The 17,693-nt window shown below is 58.5% G+C and overlaps 1 protein-coding gene across 2 annotated transcripts; it reads left to right on the forward strand.

Moving 5' to 3' along the window:
• The first annotated feature begins 1,251 nt into the window (after nucleotides 1-1,251).
• On the forward strand, nucleotides 1,252-13,834 carry ARID5A (AT-rich interaction domain 5A). Of its 2 annotated transcripts, XM_044261668.1 has the most exons (7): nucleotides 1,252-1,318; nucleotides 8,673-8,788; nucleotides 10,277-10,415; nucleotides 10,769-10,821; nucleotides 11,347-11,444; nucleotides 11,714-11,873; nucleotides 12,221-13,834. In XM_044261668.1, exons 1-7 carry the CDS (start codon nucleotides 1,315-1,317, stop codon nucleotides 13,457-13,459), a joined length of 1,809 nt encoding a protein of 602 aa, XP_044117603.1. In that variant the 5' UTR covers nucleotides 1,252-1,314; the 3' UTR covers nucleotides 13,460-13,834. The 2 variants fall into 2 exon arrangements, with proteins under 2 accessions (XP_044117603.1, XP_044117604.1); XM_044261669.1 differs by lacking the exons at nucleotides 1,252-1,318; nucleotides 10,277-10,415 and having other exon boundaries at nucleotides 8,700-8,788.
• Nucleotides 13,835-17,693: the final 3,859 nt, after the last annotated feature.

Genomic DNA, 17,693 nt, shown 5'->3' on the forward strand with positions numbered 1-17,693 from the left:
AACTATGAGTTAGCAACAGGGTTCCAGTCCTAGCTAGTTGAATGTTGAGACCACAGCCTCTTTTTTCTTCAAATTGTGGTAAAATATACATAACATAAAATTTACCATTGTAATCATTTTTAAGTGTACATTTCAGTGGCCTTAAGTACATTCAGGCCACCATCCATTGCTACTTTTTCACCTTGTAAAACTGAAACTCTGTATTTATTAAACAACTCCCCATTCCTCTCTCCCCCCCAGCCCACGGCAACCACCATTCTACTATTTGTCTCTATGAATTGTTCTCTAAGTGCCTCACATAAGTGAACTATAACAGCATCGGTCCTTTTGTGTCTGGCTTATTTCACTGAGCATAATATCATCGAGGTTCTTCCATGTAGTACGTGTCAGAATTTGCTTCCTTTTCAAGACTGAATGATACTCCATTAATGGACATAACACAGTTCATCCATTCATCTGTTCACGTCCATGGTTGTTCCCACCTCTTGGCTGTTGTGAATGATGCTGTGAGATCTTGGGCTCTCCAAGGCAAGCCTCAATTTAGCGTGGCTAACTAACTCCTCCCTTTGGTGGAAACTGCCACAGCAGGCTCAGCAGCTCCTCGGGTGCCCACCTCACCCTTGCCTCACCCTCTGCTCCCCAAGCAGGGGTCATGCCCCCTCACTGGAATGCCTTGTAGCTGCCAGTCTCTGTCCTTGCGACATCTATGGACATTGGCCGCAGTGGGCAGGCTTCCGGGCCCCAGGTGTTTCTGGGACCCCACAGAACTTTGACCAAAAGACTCGCTAGTTTGGGCTAGCCTTGTTTAGCTAACACCAATCACCTCTACTTCCATGTTGGTCAGGGTGGGAGTTGGAAAATACCCATGACCCCGTTCAAGTCAAAGTCAGCAGCACTTTGCTCACCCCACTCAGCCCCAGTGCCCTACTGAAGAGCAAGGAGGAATTTTCCAAGACTAGTTTTGCCCCTTAAGGCACAGGCAGCAGTGGTTCCGGGGTGTCCTGCCTCAAGCCCTGTAGCCAAAGAGCCTCCTTCAGATATCTGGGTCTCTGAGCCTGGGGAGACGGAAAGCGCACTACAACTCCCAGAGGACCCCGGGCTCGGGGGCGGCCCCCGCCCCCTCGCGGAGAAATTGGGCCCACCAACCGGAGCCCAGAGCGGGGCGGGGGCGGTGCCCGGGCGGGGCGGGGCGGGACTGGGCAGCGGGGAGGCGGCAGGCTTGCGGCGCCGCGGGCCAGTTGCGCGGAGAGCGCGGGGTCGGAGAGCCGGTCGTGCCGAGGCCCTCGGGCGGGCGCCGACGGACCTCGCCGGGCCATGGGTAAGCGGCTCCGTGGCCTGTCCTGGGACGGGGCTGGCGGCCCCGTGGAGGGGGGCGAGATTGCCCACCAGATCCCCTTCAGGCCCTCGTGGTCGTCGGGGCCGCTAGAAGGGGCGAAGAGGGACTGGGGGGGTGGGGTGGGTGGGAAGTGGACTCCCAGTCCAAGACGCCCGCGACCTGGCCGGGCCTGGGGCGCCCGCGCCCTCCACCCTGCGCGGGAGAGGGTGAGGCTGGGTGTCGGCGCACACTCTTCGAAAAAAGGAAAGACAAAAAGTTTTGGCGGCCAGGGGCTTCCCGGACGTTTATCTCGAAACTCTTTTCGTCGTCTTTTGGCTGAAATTTACCAAGTCCTGTACGGTTCTGTCATCCCACTTCCTGCTGTGGTTTCAATCTCGAGCTGGTCTCAGCTAATTTGTTGTGACAGGCTGTCCGCAGCAGTTTCTCTGCCTCCCAGCCCCCATTTGCCCCCCCTCCCCCGCCCGCCCCGTCACATCCCCGCGGTTCTCAGAACTCGCCGGCGCGGCCGAGAAGAGGCACCGGGGTCCCTGGGCGCGCGCTGGGCGCTTTCCACTGCGGCCGCCGTTTCCTGAAAGTGACTCTGCGCGGGTTTTGAAGAACTTGCTCAATGCACTTTGAAGAATCAACTGTTCCTCTTTCAGTAGAGGGGTGTTCTGATCCTTCGGCGGTTACCGGCTTCCCGCCCCCTACCCTTTCTCTTTCTCTTTTCTCTTCCCTTTTCTCTTTTCCTCTCCGTTCTCTCTTATTCTTGTCCCTGTCCATCTTCTTCTGCCGCCGGCAGTAGCTTCCTCCTTTGCTGTCGTCTTCTTTCTTGCGTTTTTCTTCTCTTTCCTCCGGTCTCCAGATGGGACAGGGTGGCAGCCCCGGGAGCGATGCGGGCTGAGAGTTGAAGCTCAGGCTGCGAACGTGCGAGGAGAGATGTTTGGCTTCGCGCTCTGGCGGAGCGGCGGAGTGGCCGCATCTCGGTCCTCCCACAGAGTGTCCCGGGGGCGCCCTCAAGCGGGGTTCAAGTCCCCCCAGCCCCGCCGACTTTGGGGGGGTGCGGGAGGTGGAGCCTTCCAGGCGCCGAACTGCGAGGGCTCATGGTGCAGGTCTGGGCTCACTGCGCTGGCCAGGCCCAGGGGCCCTTTGTTTGCCGGGTGGTTAGCCAGCTGGGAGGAGTGTGCCGGGCCGAGGGGAGGCCAACAGGTGCTTCTCGCCCTCTCCGAAGGACCACTATTGGGGGTGTCAGCATCTCTGCACCCAGATGCCTGCTGGGGCAAAGGAGGAATGGAAGATAGTGGCTAGAGAGTTTGCTGTCTGCCCCCCCCCCCACCGAGTTCCAGACTCCACTGGAACCCTGGGCACCCACCTGGGGCTAGAACTCTGGAGTGGCAGAGGAGAGATAGAAAGGACCTCAGAGGATCAGGCCCTCTTTCTTTGACATCCAGTCAGAGAAACTGAGGCTTAGAGTGAGGTCTGGAGAGGCAGTTCTCCAACACCTCTCCCCTCCCTCTTGCCTTCCTGTTACATGGTGGTAAACTGACCAGGTACTGCCCACACCCCCTATTAGGTCCCTGGGGTCTCTGAGTGGTGGGTGGGGGGTGGAAAAGCAATAGGCCATGGAATGCCCCAGGCAGGAGTTAGGCAGCCTAACTCCCATCCTGGCTGTGTCTCTATACTTGGGCCATGTCTTGGACAAGCCACAGAGCCTGGTTTCTCCATAGGTGGAATGGGAACACGAAATATAGTTCATGGGGACATAGGAAACCATCCTTAGGAGGAACTGTTACTATTACAGCTACTTCCCAGGCCTGGAGAGGCGCGACAGTGAGGAGTCAGCCTAGTCCCGAATAGGGTCTTTAAGGACATACCAGAGCTGGCAAAAGGGGGACAGGAGTCCCAGTGGGGTCAGGAGTTGGTAGTCTTATATTTGGAGCCCTCATGTCCCCTACCTTTCTATATTTCTCTCAAGACTGTCATCTTGGCCCCTCTGCTCTCAAACCCTGTTTCTCCCAGGCCCTGGCTGAGACACTGAGGCAGAGCCGGCAGAAGCTGTACCCTGTGCCTTCAGGGGTCCTGTGTCCAGCTCAGCTATCCTCAGTGCTGGCTGGAGCACAGCCCTTGGCTGCTCCTCCCTCCCCACACTGCCCACTGGTGAGAGCTCTGCACCGAGACTCCGCCAGGCAGCCGGCTTCTGGGCCACGGAGTGGACGGGCTGCCTCAAAGGCTGTCTTTGTTTTAGCTCCAGCTCAAACTAAGAGAAACTTAAGCCAACAACCTCGGGCGAGGTGGGGCGGTTTCTGCTGGTTGTTATTGAGACGCCTGTTACCATTATTGTCGTAATTGACGCAGTGCTCCCAGTGGGTGACTTTTCATGAAAGGAAGTGTTGCTTCCTTCCCATTACACCAAGGGTGAATGGGGCGGGGCAGGGCAGGCTGAGAGAGAGAGAGAGAGGAGAGAGAGAGTTATGAAGGGGGAGGAGGGAAGGGGGGGGAGGATGAGAGAGAGGAGATATAGGTGGTAGGTGGTGGGGTCTGGCACTAGGTCTCTGACAGACTCTATGGCCTTGAACTAGTCCTAGCCCAAGCCCCTCTCTGCACCAGGAGCGTCTGAGATCAAGTAGCTCCTACTGCTCCCCTGCGGCTGTTTACAGAGCACCTGCTCCCAGCCCCACAATGCTCTGGACAGTGACACACAGAGGGGAGTGAGCAGGGCACGAAGACCTCCGATCTCCCCATGGGGGGTGTGTACATACAGCGGGGAGGTCTGTGTACACAAGCACACACTTGGCTGTTGTTTGTGTGGGAAGCCTTGTTTCTCACTTTGTTCTGCTTAGAACATCAGATGCATGGGGGTCTGGCACACCCACGGTGCGGCCGGGGGAGCAGCAGCCCTGAAGCAGAGGCTGACTTGGTGGAAGGAGCTCCTCTCTGGAGTCAGAGTCCCTTCCCCTCGCTCCTGTCCCGCTCCTGCCTGATTTTAGCTTGTCAGTCGAGGCAGGCTCTTTACAGCAGATTAGCAGGAGTGGTGAGACGGGAGATTGGGAACCCCCTGCTTCTGTTAAAAACCCTAGATCGGGGGCACCTGGGTGGCTCAGTGGGTTAAGCCGCTGCCTTCGGCTCAGGTCATGATCTCAGGGTCCTGGGATCGAATCCCGCATCGGGCCCTCTGCTCAGCAGGGAGCCTGCTTCCTCCTCTCTCTCTGCCTCTCTGCCTACTTGTGATTTCTCTCTGTCAAAAACCCTAGATCGTAGGGTTTGGAGCCCTGGGACAGATTACTCTGGTTCTGAATCCCAGCTTTGTCACCAGGAAGCTGCATGACCTCAGGGGAGTTATTGAACCTCTGGGATCCTTGTGTGTTGTATCTGTAAAAAGGGGAGATAGTATCCATTGGGTGGCTAGAGTCAGTGAAGCAATGTCCCAAAATGCCTAGTCCAGGGCCCACCAGGAGCACTGGTTGGAGTTGGTGGAGTATATATAGTGCGGAGAGAGAAGTAGGGAATCGCTCGAGAACAAGCAGCCTTCAGGAAGCAGCCTCCTTGGACTTAGTGACTTAAACCAACTTCTTCACTGCTGTGACTTTCGGACCTGGGGGTTTTATTATATGTGCTGCTGAAGCGAGCACTCAGACCTGGCGGTTAAGCTTGACTTCAACACAGGCCATGGAGTTAAACAGAAATCAGGTTCCCAATGCCAGAAGGGCCTTGGGCAATCCCCCTGCCCAGCACTCGGCTACCCCTACTCACTGCCCAGTGAGGCACTGGGTCACCAGGGGCCAGGGGCTCCTATCCTGGCCCAACCAGCAGCCCCCGTCCTCTTTCCAGCAGTGACAGGAGGAACAGCGGTGGCTGTAGAACGAAGTTCTACTGTAGGTTACCAAAGCTTTTCTCACGCTATTATCTAGCTGCCCAAAACCTGAGGAATAAGCATGGGAAACACAAAGCCTTTAAGCGGGAATATCTGAGGACAGCAGGGGGAAGCCTGAATCTGGAAGACCTGCGGTCCGAAGATGCCGCCTCGGAAAGGTGTTACTTCTCTTCAAAGTGATTGCTAAATTTAAATGCAATTCAACCAAAACCCCAGTGGTTTGTTTTCTTTCTTAAAGGAATGTGATAAAACTATCCTGAATTTCAGAAAAAAATGATTTAAAAAGACTAATGATGGGGGACCTGCCCTCTGGATAGTAAGCTGTTTTACAATTAAAAAAGTGTGCACCAGTGTTGGCATGCCACAGTAAATGAAACAGAACAGAAAAGTCCAGAAACAGTTTCAGATGTGTTCCTTCTCAGCCTTTAGGTTACGGGGAGAGTAGCATTTCAGATTGCTAGGGGAAGGGCATCACTCCGTCTGTATTGGGACCACCTAACCGTTGGGGGGAAAGAGGATTAGATCCCGATCTCACACCTTATAGATCCCAGGTGTGTTCAAAGTAAACATGAAATAATAATCACCATTATTGTCATTATTGCTTCCTGGATGGAAAAAGCCATGTCTGAATGGCAGTTCTTTGGCAAGCAGAGGTTTTCTTCTTGCAGAGTGGATCCATCCCTTTACAATGGCGCATCTGAGGCTTTGTGGTGAGAGAGGGACAGGAACTCAGTGGTTCCTGGCAGCAGCAGTCATTCAGGAGCAAATGGGACTCTCCTGCCTCTGCAGGCTGGATGTGGCTGGGAACCTAGGATTTCTGGTCCCCAAGCCCCTTCCTTCCCCTGCAGAGCCGGGAGAGCAGCCCAGCCCTGGACGGTGGGGGAGGTGGGAGCCTGGCAGGTAGACGGGGGACCCGTCTGTCACTTGTGGCAGGGGTCTCAGACTTAGTTTTCCTAGCAGACCCCTCTGTCACTTGTGGCAGGGGTCTCAGACTTAGTTTTCCTAGCAGACCCCTTTTCCAAATGAAGATTAGCAGGAACCCTGGTCTACACATGACTGGGGTAAGGAGGGTATAGGGGAACCAGGCACAGGACAGAGGGCTTCCCAGAGAAAGAGGGGGCTCTCCCTCAGCTAAGGCTATGCAGGTGGAGGCCCAGAAGGCCCTGCCAGGGCAGAGAGCATTGCTACCTAGCCTGGTTGGGAGAGAAGGGAGGCTGAGTTCATTTGGGGACTCAGCTGGACACAAAGATAAAGAGAGCATTTCCCTTTGTGGCTCTAGGCAAGAGCTCTGGTCCTTTCCTGTCTGGGGTTAAACAGCTCAGATTGGTGACCTCCTTTCCAGGTAACCCGAGTGCCTGACTCCAGGAGGTTTCCCTCAGTGTGGCCCAGCCAGAGCTCACCAACTCAAACCAGGCAGAAGGGACAGAGGTCCTCTGGCCCCGTGGCTCTCAAACAGGCTCGCCCTTTGAGATCCTCAGGAAGCCTTAAACTCTGATGCTCCTCGCAGAACCTTAAGTCAAACTGGGGCGGGGGAGTAGGGGAACACAGTCATCAGAGGCTCAAAGTGCTCCCTTGTGATTCTAATGGGCCCCGGTCCTACCACCTTAGTCTTCGGTGGTTGAGGGCAGCGACTTGCCAGGGGTCCGGAGCAAGTGTGCAGGCAGGCTCCAGGGAGAAGCCGCAGTAACACCACAGGGAGGGACTCAGGATGGAGAGAGTCCTTTGATGCCGAGAAGCTGGACCAGCAAGAAAGAAGGCAGAGAAGGGTGTGAAAACAGGCAGAGGGGGCAGGGGGAGCAAGAAGAAGAGCTGGTGGAAGCAGGTCCGCCACTGACCCGGGAGACTTCACCAACTGAAGGACAGTGAGCAAAGGACTCAAGGTCATTCTCTCCCATTTCACAGAAGGGAAGACTGAGGCACAGTCACCCAAGAACGCAGTAGGAAAGGGATCAGCCTGCTGGGTGGGGGTGGGGGGTTCAGTTGTTAACACCCTGTTATTTTGGGATATTGATCATGTCTCGATTGATCAGAAGCCAGCCTGAGAGGAAGGCCGATTGTCTTTCTTTTTGACAAGCCTTGGCGTGGGTTTCTCCCCCAGGCTTATTCGGACTCTTCATCAAGGCTCCGCAGATCCTGGTGGTAACGACAGCAGCCACAGTGGTGGCCAGGCCACTTGGCTTGGTGCTCAGAGAGACCTCGTTTTGAGCCCGGGTCTCCTCGGGAGATAGGCAACTTGGCCTCTCTGGCTTCAGAAGAAGAGAATATACGTGCAAGAGCCAGGGACCCACATGGCATGAGTGAAGTGTCACCCGTCCGTTCTGGCCACGTGGGTCACACGGGTCTGGGTTTATTGTTAGGAGATTCTCTCTCTAGGACCAGAGGGAACTGTCACAGGTGCCCAGCAGGAGGGATTTCCTGAGTAGGAGCATTCCAGAGAATGGGACAGCTCACACTAGGCTAACAAAAAGGAAAGACAGTTAGAAGGAAAGAAAGGGCTTTCCTTTCCTTTCTGGTCTCCTAAGCGCATGTGCCCTGCGGCCTGTCAGCGGGCCTGAGGCCGGTTCCAGCATTCCAGGGGTTTCTGGAAGTTTCTGCAGCTATCAGCTCATGGCTGCCCTTAGTAACATCCAGCCCCACCCCGGTGCAGGTTGTGAGACTCGTGCCTGCTCCGTGAAACCTGGCACCCACTGTGCGGGGTACGGGGTGAGGCGGTGCTCACTGAACCTTCAGAAAGCCTGACATGTGGTGGGCAGTGGGTCCCGGTGGCTGTGAATTGCCACAAGGGTCACGAGAAGCAGGAGCGCTGTGCTTGGCTGGGGGCTGAGGAAGGCTGCCCAGAGGAAGTGGCTTGTCGGGTGAGACCTGGAGGGTTACCAGACCCTTGCAGGTGAGAGGAGCAAGTGTCCTAATTAGGGGCACTTAGGACTCTGCAGGTGTGCATGAAAAGGTCCGATGTTTCATAAGCAGGAGCTTCTAGTCTTCTGATTCCTCCTGGAGGATCCAGCACTCGCTGTGGTGCTTCTGGACTCCCGAATGCGGGAGCCTCAGCAACTTTCTAGTTTGCCCAAGGGGCTGTGGAAACTGCCTGAATGTGGGGCAGCTTTTGAGACAGGATTTCCCTGAGCTCCGCAGCCCCAACCTTACCCTCCTCTGACTTGCCTCCGGGGTCTTTCCTTCAAAGTTATGGGGGGCTGGCTGGAACAGAGGAGGGAACAGCCACAGGCGTGGGGCCCAGTTGGGGGTAAGCCCCGCAGAGAGGAGGGAGAGCAACGTGGGCCACCAGGGTGACCTTGTAGGTGCGTGTGGAGAGCCAGCCTGTGCGCAGTCAGGGCCCGGGGGGCAGAGGACACATGGCTTCCCACCTGCCGGGTTCGGTGGGGGTGGGAGGACCTGCTGTCTCTCCTGGAGGACCGCTCCTCACTGCCTGCTCTTCAGCCTGTGCCTCAAGTGCTCTCTCCCCCTCCCCCTCTGCTTCTCTCCTTGCAGCACCTCCTGTCAAAGGGAAAAAGAAACAGTCAGAGGAGGGTGAATCCCTTGACCCATCTGTGTCCCCTCAACCCCATGGTGAGCAGAGCAGGAGCCAGAGCCCCGTCCATCTGGAGGTGAGTTGGGGGGTGACCCCTGGGGAGCCTCTTCCCTGCCCTCTCCCTCCCCTGTGCACAGCCTCCCAGGTGAACCTGGGGACTCCCCAGGCTCTCAGGAGGGTGTATTCCCAACCCTTCAGCCGGCAGAGCCAGTAGCAGGGCCCAGCCCTGCGGTTTCCAGCCTCCATCAGGAGCTGTGGGAGCTGGGATCCAGGGACACCGGACCCGCCTGTCACCTGTGGCAGGGATTTCAGACTTAGTTGTCCTAGCAGAACCCTCTTAGCAAGTGATGTGCCCAGAACCCTGATGAATAAAGCAGATAAAAGCACTGTTTTAGGACAAACCACATGTACACCCATGCCTCCCTCCAAGTTCACAGCGTGGAGATCAAAGTCACTCAGTGAGACCACTGAGGCTGTTTTGGTGAGTGTGGTCTGAGAGGGAGCCGCGGGGGACGTTGTGGAGCACTGGCCTCAGCACCCACTCCTTCCGGCCGTTTGCTCTGGTGGCACAGTCTGGACTGAAAATCCTGATCCATATGGAAGAGTAGTTGGAAACGGTACCAGCTCTCAATAGCTTGCGTGGAAGAGCCGATTCACGGGGAGAGTGGCCGCGAGAGGGCCTTCCTTCTGAGGCCTGCACCAGACCAGCTCTTGGGGTCCCCAGTACCTTACAGTTTCTTAGGTGACGCGTGAGTTCGTGAGCTGTTTGTTATCAGGGGTCAGAAACACTGCCGTGGTGCTTGAGTATCTTGGGCACGCACAGCTCTCTGGACTGTTTCCCGCCCAGATGATTTACCTGTTTCTGGTGTTTGGGGCGTCCCCATCCAGGACCTGGGAGCTGTCTGTTCTCCAAGCCCCGAGCCCAAGCTCAACCGTACCCTTCTGCCCTGAGCCACCAACAAGTGAAAAGCCTCAGCAGAAATTGTCCCTCTGGAAGCAGAAACCGAAAGTCTAGTGCACCTGACAGAGGGCCGTCAGGAACCCAGGACAGGGCTTCGCCAGCAGACCGGTGGCTCAGAGAGGCAGGCTGCCACGGCAAAGGCTCAGTGGACACAGGACCCTGCAGTGCCAGAAAACACCAGGCACTTCATTCCTCTGGCTTTGACCACAGGGGTCCCCAGGAGCCTGCCACCAGGAGCTCACAGTCTGGTAGAGGAGCCGAGATGCAAACAAAACAAATCTAGAGCACGACAGAGAAGTGGTCTGTGCCTAGAGAGCCGGGAAAAGCTGCAGGGCTGCTCCTCTGGCCGTCTCTGGAGCCGGGCCCGTGTGGACTGTGACCCGGGGTCCTGGGCACTAACAGCTGACAGATGCACCTTTCTGATGCCAGAAACAGGCGCTCTAGCCCAGAGCTGCAAGCTGGGCACCTGGGGGTCTGCTTCCTCCTGCAGGAGCCTGGGGTTGGGGGCCACACCATTCCTTCCTCCCCAGCAGCCGGTGGTTCCGCCTGTCCCCAGCCACCCACCAACTGGGGGCTCATCCCAATGCCTCCTGTTCTTTCCAGGACTCCCCCGAGGCAGGCGGGGAGCGGGAGGAGGACCAGGAGCGGGAGGAGGAGCAGGCCTTCCTGGTCAGCCTCTACAAGTTCATGAAGGAGCGACACACGCCCATCGAGAGGGTGCCCCATCTCGGCTTCAAGCAGAGTGCGTCCCTGGGGTGCAGGCAGGGAGGGGGAGCCCGGTAGGGGATCCCATCCAGGCAGGGTGTCGGGCAGCACCCCCACTCTGGGCAGCCCCGGGTGATGCCAGCCCACAGGGGTCGCACACAGAAAGGGCGCCCCCCTCCAGGAGCAGGGCTGCAGCGGGTGGGGCCGGATTTCTGTCCTCACCGGACACCGGGCCCCCAGCACTCAGGGCCTGGCCCAGCCATCCATTGCATTGACCCTGTCTGGGCGTGTGCTGGTTCTGTGCCCACCTGACAGGTCCAGGGGAATGGGCCGCTGGCTACCCCTTCCTCCCATGGAGACTGACGGGGCCCTGCCCTCTCTCTTCTCCAGTTAACCTGTGGAAAATCTACAAAGCAGTGGAGAAGCTGGGGGCCTATGAGATGGTAAGGAGGGTACCTCTGAGTCCTCAGCATGTGGCATCCTGCACCCTGTCCCCCCTGGACCCTGTGGGACCTGAGGAGGAAGAGCCTGGTCTGGGGACAGAGCTGTCCTCGCGGCCAGATAGGAGGAAGAGGCAGGGCCCCAAACCCTGCCCCTTCCGCGGCTGTCCCGCATGCTGTGGGGAAGAGGGCCTACCTTGTCCTGATACTTTGCTGCTCAAAGCAAGTTTTCCTGTCTTCCCATCTGTTCTGTCTTCCTCGTGCAACCTCCCACCCGCCCCCCCCCCCCCCCCACCCCGCCCCCAGTGCCGGGAAAGCTGCTTGGCTGGCAGTCAGATGGCGGGCCCTAGGGGGGAGAGCTGGCTAGCGGCCAGGGGAGCCCCACCGCCCCGCCGCCGCTGCTGGAGAAGCAGCTGCAAAACTGCAGTCCTTGCCCCCATCCCTGCCACGCGGGGGTCTGGAGCTGCCAGGACGCCCCACTGCCAGGGGAGTGTGTGCCAGTCGTGGCCTCACGTGGTGCCCTTGCAGGTGACGGGCCGCCGCCTCTGGAAGAACGTGTACGACGAGCTGGGGGGCAGCCCGGGCAGCACGAGCGCGGCCACGTGCACACGCCGCCACTACGAGAGGTACGGCTGGCTGGAGACCCCGGCGGTGACCTTGGCTGGCACCGTGGAGCGGGGCACCGCTGCGGCAGGGCAAGGAGTGGGGTGTGGTGTGGACACACCACGGACCGCCTGAGCAGTGTGCGCTGTGCTCATCCCAGCCCCGATGAGGAAGAGCATGGGCCCCAGGGGCGGGCAGGAGTGTTGACGGTGCGGGGAGGCCAGGGGGGCTAGACAGTGGGGCGGTGTGGCATGGGCCGGCCTCCTGGTGGACACGCTGTCCTCCTTCTCAGGCTGGTGCTCCCATATGTGCGGCATCTGAAGGGGGAGGACGACAAGCCGCTGCCCCCTTCCAAGCCCAGGAAGCAGTACAAGATGGCCAAAGAGCCCCGGGGCGATGACGGGGCCCCTGAGAAACTCAAGAAGGCCAAGGAGGAGAAGCGGTTGGACCAGGTAAGCTCTGAGCCTGCCTCGGGCCACCAGTGGACCCTGGGCCTCAATCCCTGCCCACACTATGGCTGCAGAGCTCCCTGCCCAGGAAACCCAGAACCTGCTCTGAAGGCAGATCTGTGGGGGGCCATGTCCGGTCTGAACTCCAGTCTGCACCTCGGTCACCAGGCCCTGTGTCCTGATATCAGGCTGTGTCTGTTCAGAGGACAAAATACCTTTGGGAAACTTCTCACAAAGGTGCTGGAAGGGCGAACAGAGGCTCTTGCGTATGCCCCTAGCTGCCACGGGGTCCCCAGGTCACGATACTTGCCTCACACCTAACCCTGAGACATGGCCTTTTCTCCTTCTAGATGGTGCCTGGAAAGACAAAAACCGATGCCGCCCCTGACCTGGCACAGCTTCCCAGCCAGGAACCCCCCAGGGAGGGCCCAGAACAGCCAGGCCCGGCCCTGGGGCCCTCTTTACCGTTCACGGGTGCCAGCGGCTGCCCTGAGGCCTACAAGCGGCTCCTGTCCAGCTTCTACTGCAAAGGAACACATGGCATCATGTCACCACTGGCCAAAAAGAAACTCCTGGCCCAGGTGAGCAAGGCAGAGGCCTTGCAGTGCCAGGAGGAGGGCTGTCGCCATGGGGCCGGCAGCCCTAACAGGGACCCCCAGGCCTCCGCAGCTGTTCTCCTCTCGGAAAGTCCACAGCACCCAGGAAAGCCAGCTGAGAACTCCAGGCACCGGCTGAGCCCTCAGGAGGGATTACAGGCCCCTGGTGGCAGCCTCAGGGAGGAGGCTCCTGCAGGTCCCCACCTGCCGGCCCCCGTCTTCACTGGCTGTTTCCATGCATACCCCACTGAGGTGCTGAAGCCTATCAGCCAGCACCCTCGGGACTTCTTCCCCAGTTTTAAAGATGGGGTCCTCTTGGGGCCTCCTGGCAAAGAGGAGGGCCTGGCGGTCAAGGAGTCCCAGCTGGTGTGGGGCGGGGACGCCAACCGCCCATCCGCATTCCAGAAAGGCAGCTCTAGGAAGGGCAGCCCCTACCCCAAGCCCAAAGCCTGCTGGGTGTCCCCCATGGCTAAGGTACCTGCTGAGAGCCCTGCTCCCCTCTCTGCCTTCCCTAGCAGCACAGGCCTGAGCAACAAGCGTAGCCTGGAAGAAGAGGGGTTTGCCCCTGGTGGCAAAAAACTGCGGGCCGTGTCTCCCTTTCTTAAGGAGATGGATGCCAAGGAGTGTGGGGCCAAATCCGTGGGGTCTGGCTTGGCCGTATCCTGCCTGCTGGGCCCCAGCCTGGGGCCTGCCCTTCCCGAGGCCTATAGGGGCAGCATGCTGCGTTGCCCACTGAACTTTGCTGGCACCCCGGACCACTTAAAGGGCCAGGCCACACTCCCCTTCAGCCCCTTGGTCATCCCTGCCTTCCCGGCCCACTTCTTGGCCACAACAGCGCCCTCACCCATGGCCACGGGTCTGATGCACTTTCCCCCAGCGTCCTTCGACAGCGCCTTCCGCCACAGACTTTGCCCAGCCTCGTCCGCATGGCACGTGCCTCCTGCCACAACCTACGCGGCACCCCACTTCTTCCATCTCAACACCAAGCTTTAGGTCGGAGGCCGCAGTGCTGCACTGTGCTGTGCAGGGTCTGAAGGGGCCTGAGCCAGGGAGGCACTGCCCGGGGTCTGGGCTGGAGCCTAGTCCCCGGGAGAGCTGGGCTGTGCCCAACGCAGGAACGCACCCCTGTCCAGGGAGCCCGGCACCAAAGGGGAAGCCGTGGGAACCCCGGGTTTGTCTCAAGGAAGCAGCCCGAGCATGGAGTCCCAGTTGTTGGAAGGGACTTGGGAGAAGACGGTGCCCAGCTGGCCGCTCCCGGCGAGGTCCCCAGAGTGGAAGCCAGGAAGGTGCTGAGGGCTGAGGAGGGGGGAGCAGCTTGAGGTATCCAGGCTGCCATGGAAAAGCCAATAAAAGACCAGCGTGAATCTACCCGGTCTGAGGTGTGCATGGTGCCGCCCTTCCTAGGGGCGGGGGGGCTGGGGCGCACTCATGGCTGGGGGAGCCGAGAGAGAGAGACCTACTAGCAACCACTCGGGTCTGAAATGCTCCCACCCGCAGGACCAAAGCAGAACTCAGCCTCCTGTTCGCACTTCAGCAGGCGGTGACGTTTGTCCTGTGCCTTCTATCCACTTTTCCAGGAGTCTCTGGACAGCCGCCTGTTATCCGCCTCATTATGTAGGTGGGGATCTAAGTTCAGAGAGGGCTGGCCATTCCTTCGGCAGGGAAGCGACAGAGCAGAGTTAGGCGCTTGGGTGCGACTTCACTATTCGGAGCTAAGCCACAGGACCCCGAACAGAACAGTAGGATGAGTCCCATAGCTGTTAGTCCCCCTGGGGACCGAGGGTGTGAGCAGAGAACCTGAACTGGTCTTGGTGATGGACTCACAGAGCTTGCCAATCCTCCCAAAGCCCCCATCTCACTCCCCATTTCCTGCTGCACAGGGATGGACCAGGAGGTTCCCAACATGGGGGGTTGGGTCATGGGAGGGGGCGGGCAGGCACCCAGAGGGAAAGGGGAGTGAAGTGGCCAGGCTCTCAGGTTCTCAGCCATAGTTGCTGTGGGGGTTCAAACCCTGAAGCCTAATACCCTCCTTCCTAAAGGCTGTGTGTGGGGACCAGTGGGCCCCCCCCATCTGTCTCAGTAGGAGAGAGGGTGGGAAGCCCCTTTCCAAGGCTTTCCTCCCCTCCCCAGGCTGCCTGTTCTCAGAAGCCAGGGACAGTAGCCTGCCGAGATTCACACATGTTACTGCAAAGGCAGTACTGGTCTTGGACCCAGTGGCGGGGGAGTAGGAGTAGGTGTGGGGTCAGGCCCCCAGCCGACAGCCTCAGACTGGTCAACGGTGGCCTCTGACATCCACCGCTGTAACTTGCCTTCCGGGATACTCAGGGGCTCAGGCCATGGGAGGGGCAATCTATGTGATGACACCCCCGGCACCCCTGCCCTGCACACTTAGTTAACAGATGAGTAGGCTGAGGCCAGGGATGGGCTCTGTTTGCCCAGTGCCACCACTGAGTAGGACAGAACCTGGCCCAGGGCACACACAACATACCTAGCACCAGGAGGTGGGCTACCCAGCCCACCGATCCCATCCAGCCTCCTCTTGCCTCCAGCCTCCAATTCTGGAAGCTGCCTGTGGAGGGGGAGCTCAGATGGGCACAGGCCAGAGAATTGCCCTTCAAGTGGGGACCAGGGATGGGGTAGTCAGACGGTGGCAGTCACCGTTCTTGGCTCTGTGGGGGGCCTCTCAATTCCCCACCTTTCTCCTGGGCAATGTCAGATACCAGCCTGAGTAGCTACCCGACCTCCAGTCCTAAGCCCCTGGTTCCCACATGCACCCGCATGCTGCCCATCTCTCCAGGCTTCTGGAGTGAAAGACAATTGGGGTGGAAGGGCTGAATTCCCCTGCCACCCTCCCTGCAAGTGCCCTGGGCTCCGAACTGCCAGGTAGGGGGTCAGATTCCCCTAGGGAAGGGGGAGGCAAGGGCTTCTTGTTGTGTGCAGGGTCCTGCCTGAGATGCGGCAGGGTCGCCGGGGGGCCCTTCCATCCACAAAACCACAGTGGCCTCACTCTGGCACAGAGGTGGGAGGTGTGTGCCTGGCAGCCGAACGTGGGCACAGAAGGTTCAGCGCTGTGGTGGTGGTGCCCTCTGGTGGTTGCTCTGGGGACTACGCCTTTCCTTGAGAGGCGGCCACTGCCTGAGGTTGTGGGGCTGTGGCATTTAAGCTGTTGAGCGTGGCGGGGAGGGCTTGTTTTGGCTGCGCGTGTACCAAAATCGGAAAGAAGGCGGCAGTGGGTGGAGGCGACGCTGGAAGGGACATCTCCACAATCCCCGCCCCTTTGCTTTCTGACCGTTCAAGTAGAAGGCCATGTGTCAGGCACTTGACACACCGAGCTACTGTTCTAGCAGGTGCCGGGCACTCTGTCAGGTGTTGGGAGGCACACCTGAACCCCCAGTGGACAGAACATCCAAGCCCCTGTCTTCATGTTGTTGACTTTCTACGGCGGGAAGAGAATAACTAAAACATGGAGGAGTTCAGCACGGAGGAGGTAGGCAAACAGGGCTGGGAGTGGAGTGTACAATTTGTTTTTGTGGCAAAATATAACTTAGCATAACCTTTACCATTTTCACCGTTTTTAGGGGTACAACTCAGGGGCACTGACTTCGTTCATGGGGTCGGGCTGCCGTCACCACCACCCATGTCTGGGGTGCAGAGATTAAGCAGAGTGGCCAGGAGGTCTCAGTAGAAGGTAGCATCTGAGCAACAGCCGAGGAAGGGACAGAGAGAGCCATGCAGCTCCCGGGGCGGAGAGCAGAGGGGCCGGGGGGGATAGAGGCCTTGGGTAGGAATGCGGCCAAGGTACTAGCAGACCTATGGGGTTGGAGCAGAGTGAGATGGGGGAGAGATGGTGGAGAGAGAGGTGCTGAAGCTGGATGTGTGGACCCTTCTGGGTCCCAGAGTGAGCTGGAGCAGAGGAGGGTCCTGGCCTCTGTGCTCACAAGAAGCCTGTGGTTTCTGGGTGGGACTCAATGCTGGGAGGTGGGAAGGGGTGTGGGGAACCCCTTTATGGAAACACAGGCAGCAGGCCGGAACACAGGTCTGGAGTGGGGGCAGTGGTGGGGGGAGTCACGGACGCCTCTGGGGAGTGTTTCCTTTCTCAGGAGCTCGGGCACTAAGGGGTTAGAGGTCTGAGGAGGGAGAAGGGCAACCAGAGATCCCCAAGAAAGGGGGCAAGGCTGCACAGGGCAGGGCTGTGGGGCTTCTGGAAAGCCCCATGTTCCCACCCAAAGAGGCTAGTGGCAGGAATTTCTGTGGGACTAGCGCAGCGAGGTGATCTCTCTGCCACCTGGGGTCACTGGCTGTGGCCAAGTGAGTTGGAGTGGGGGATGCTGGCTCCCACATGAGTGGACGATGCACCAGAGAATCTGCCGAGCAAGGGTGATCACCATTGGGGCGCCATAGAGTGGAAGTTGGGGGGAGGAGTGAGGGACCCAGGACCCAGGATGGGACCAATGGACCATAGATCCTGGTGGCTTCTGAGGGGGAATGAGGGGGCGGCTAAAACTGTTGTATTGCCAGGTGGATTGGTGGGAACAATGCACGGGGTTGGGGGGTGCGGGGAGGCCAGGCTGTGGGAAGCTTTGAAATCAGCCCAATAGCACAGCGGTGGTTTGGGGCAAGGCCTACCTCTGAGTCTTCAAGATCATGATCAAGATCAAGAATGAGGATGGGGAGGAGGGACTGCAGCAAGGACCTGAGTCAAGGTCTCCAGGCATGACCTTCACGGTGGGGAGCCATGGGGTCTGGAAGTAGGGGTTCACTGAGCACTCGCAGGGGAGTGTGAAGTGACCCATACTGGAGGGACCAGTAAGGGAGTATCTCAGGGTGAGCAACTCAGGGTGGGCATGGATGTGGCTGGTGGGGGAAGCCCCCCAGGGATGAGATTTCCATTTAAGCTCAAAACCAGAGCCTGCCTGCCAGAGAGGGGCCTGAAGATGTGTTTAGTTTGTTTGTCATTGAAATAAATGTTTTTGTAACTAGTTGCCAGTGTTTAAAATTCAGGAGATTTCACATCACATTTTGGATATTGGGCTTCTCTTTAAAAAAATCAGAATTTCTGGGGCGCCTATGTGGCTCAATGGGTTAAAGCCTCTGCCTTCGGCTCAGGTCATGATCCCAGGGTCCTGGGATTGAGCCCCGCATCTGGCTCTCTGCTCAGTGGGGTGCCTGCTTCCCTTCCTCTCTCTCTCTGCCTGCCTCTCTGCCTACTTGTAATATCTGTCAAATA

Source organism: Neovison vison, chromosome 8 (genome assembly GCF_020171115.1).
Source record: "Neovison vison isolate M4711 chromosome 8, ASM_NN_V1, whole genome shotgun sequence".
Taxonomy (NCBI): domain Eukaryota; kingdom Metazoa; phylum Chordata; class Mammalia; order Carnivora; family Mustelidae; genus Neogale; species Neogale vison.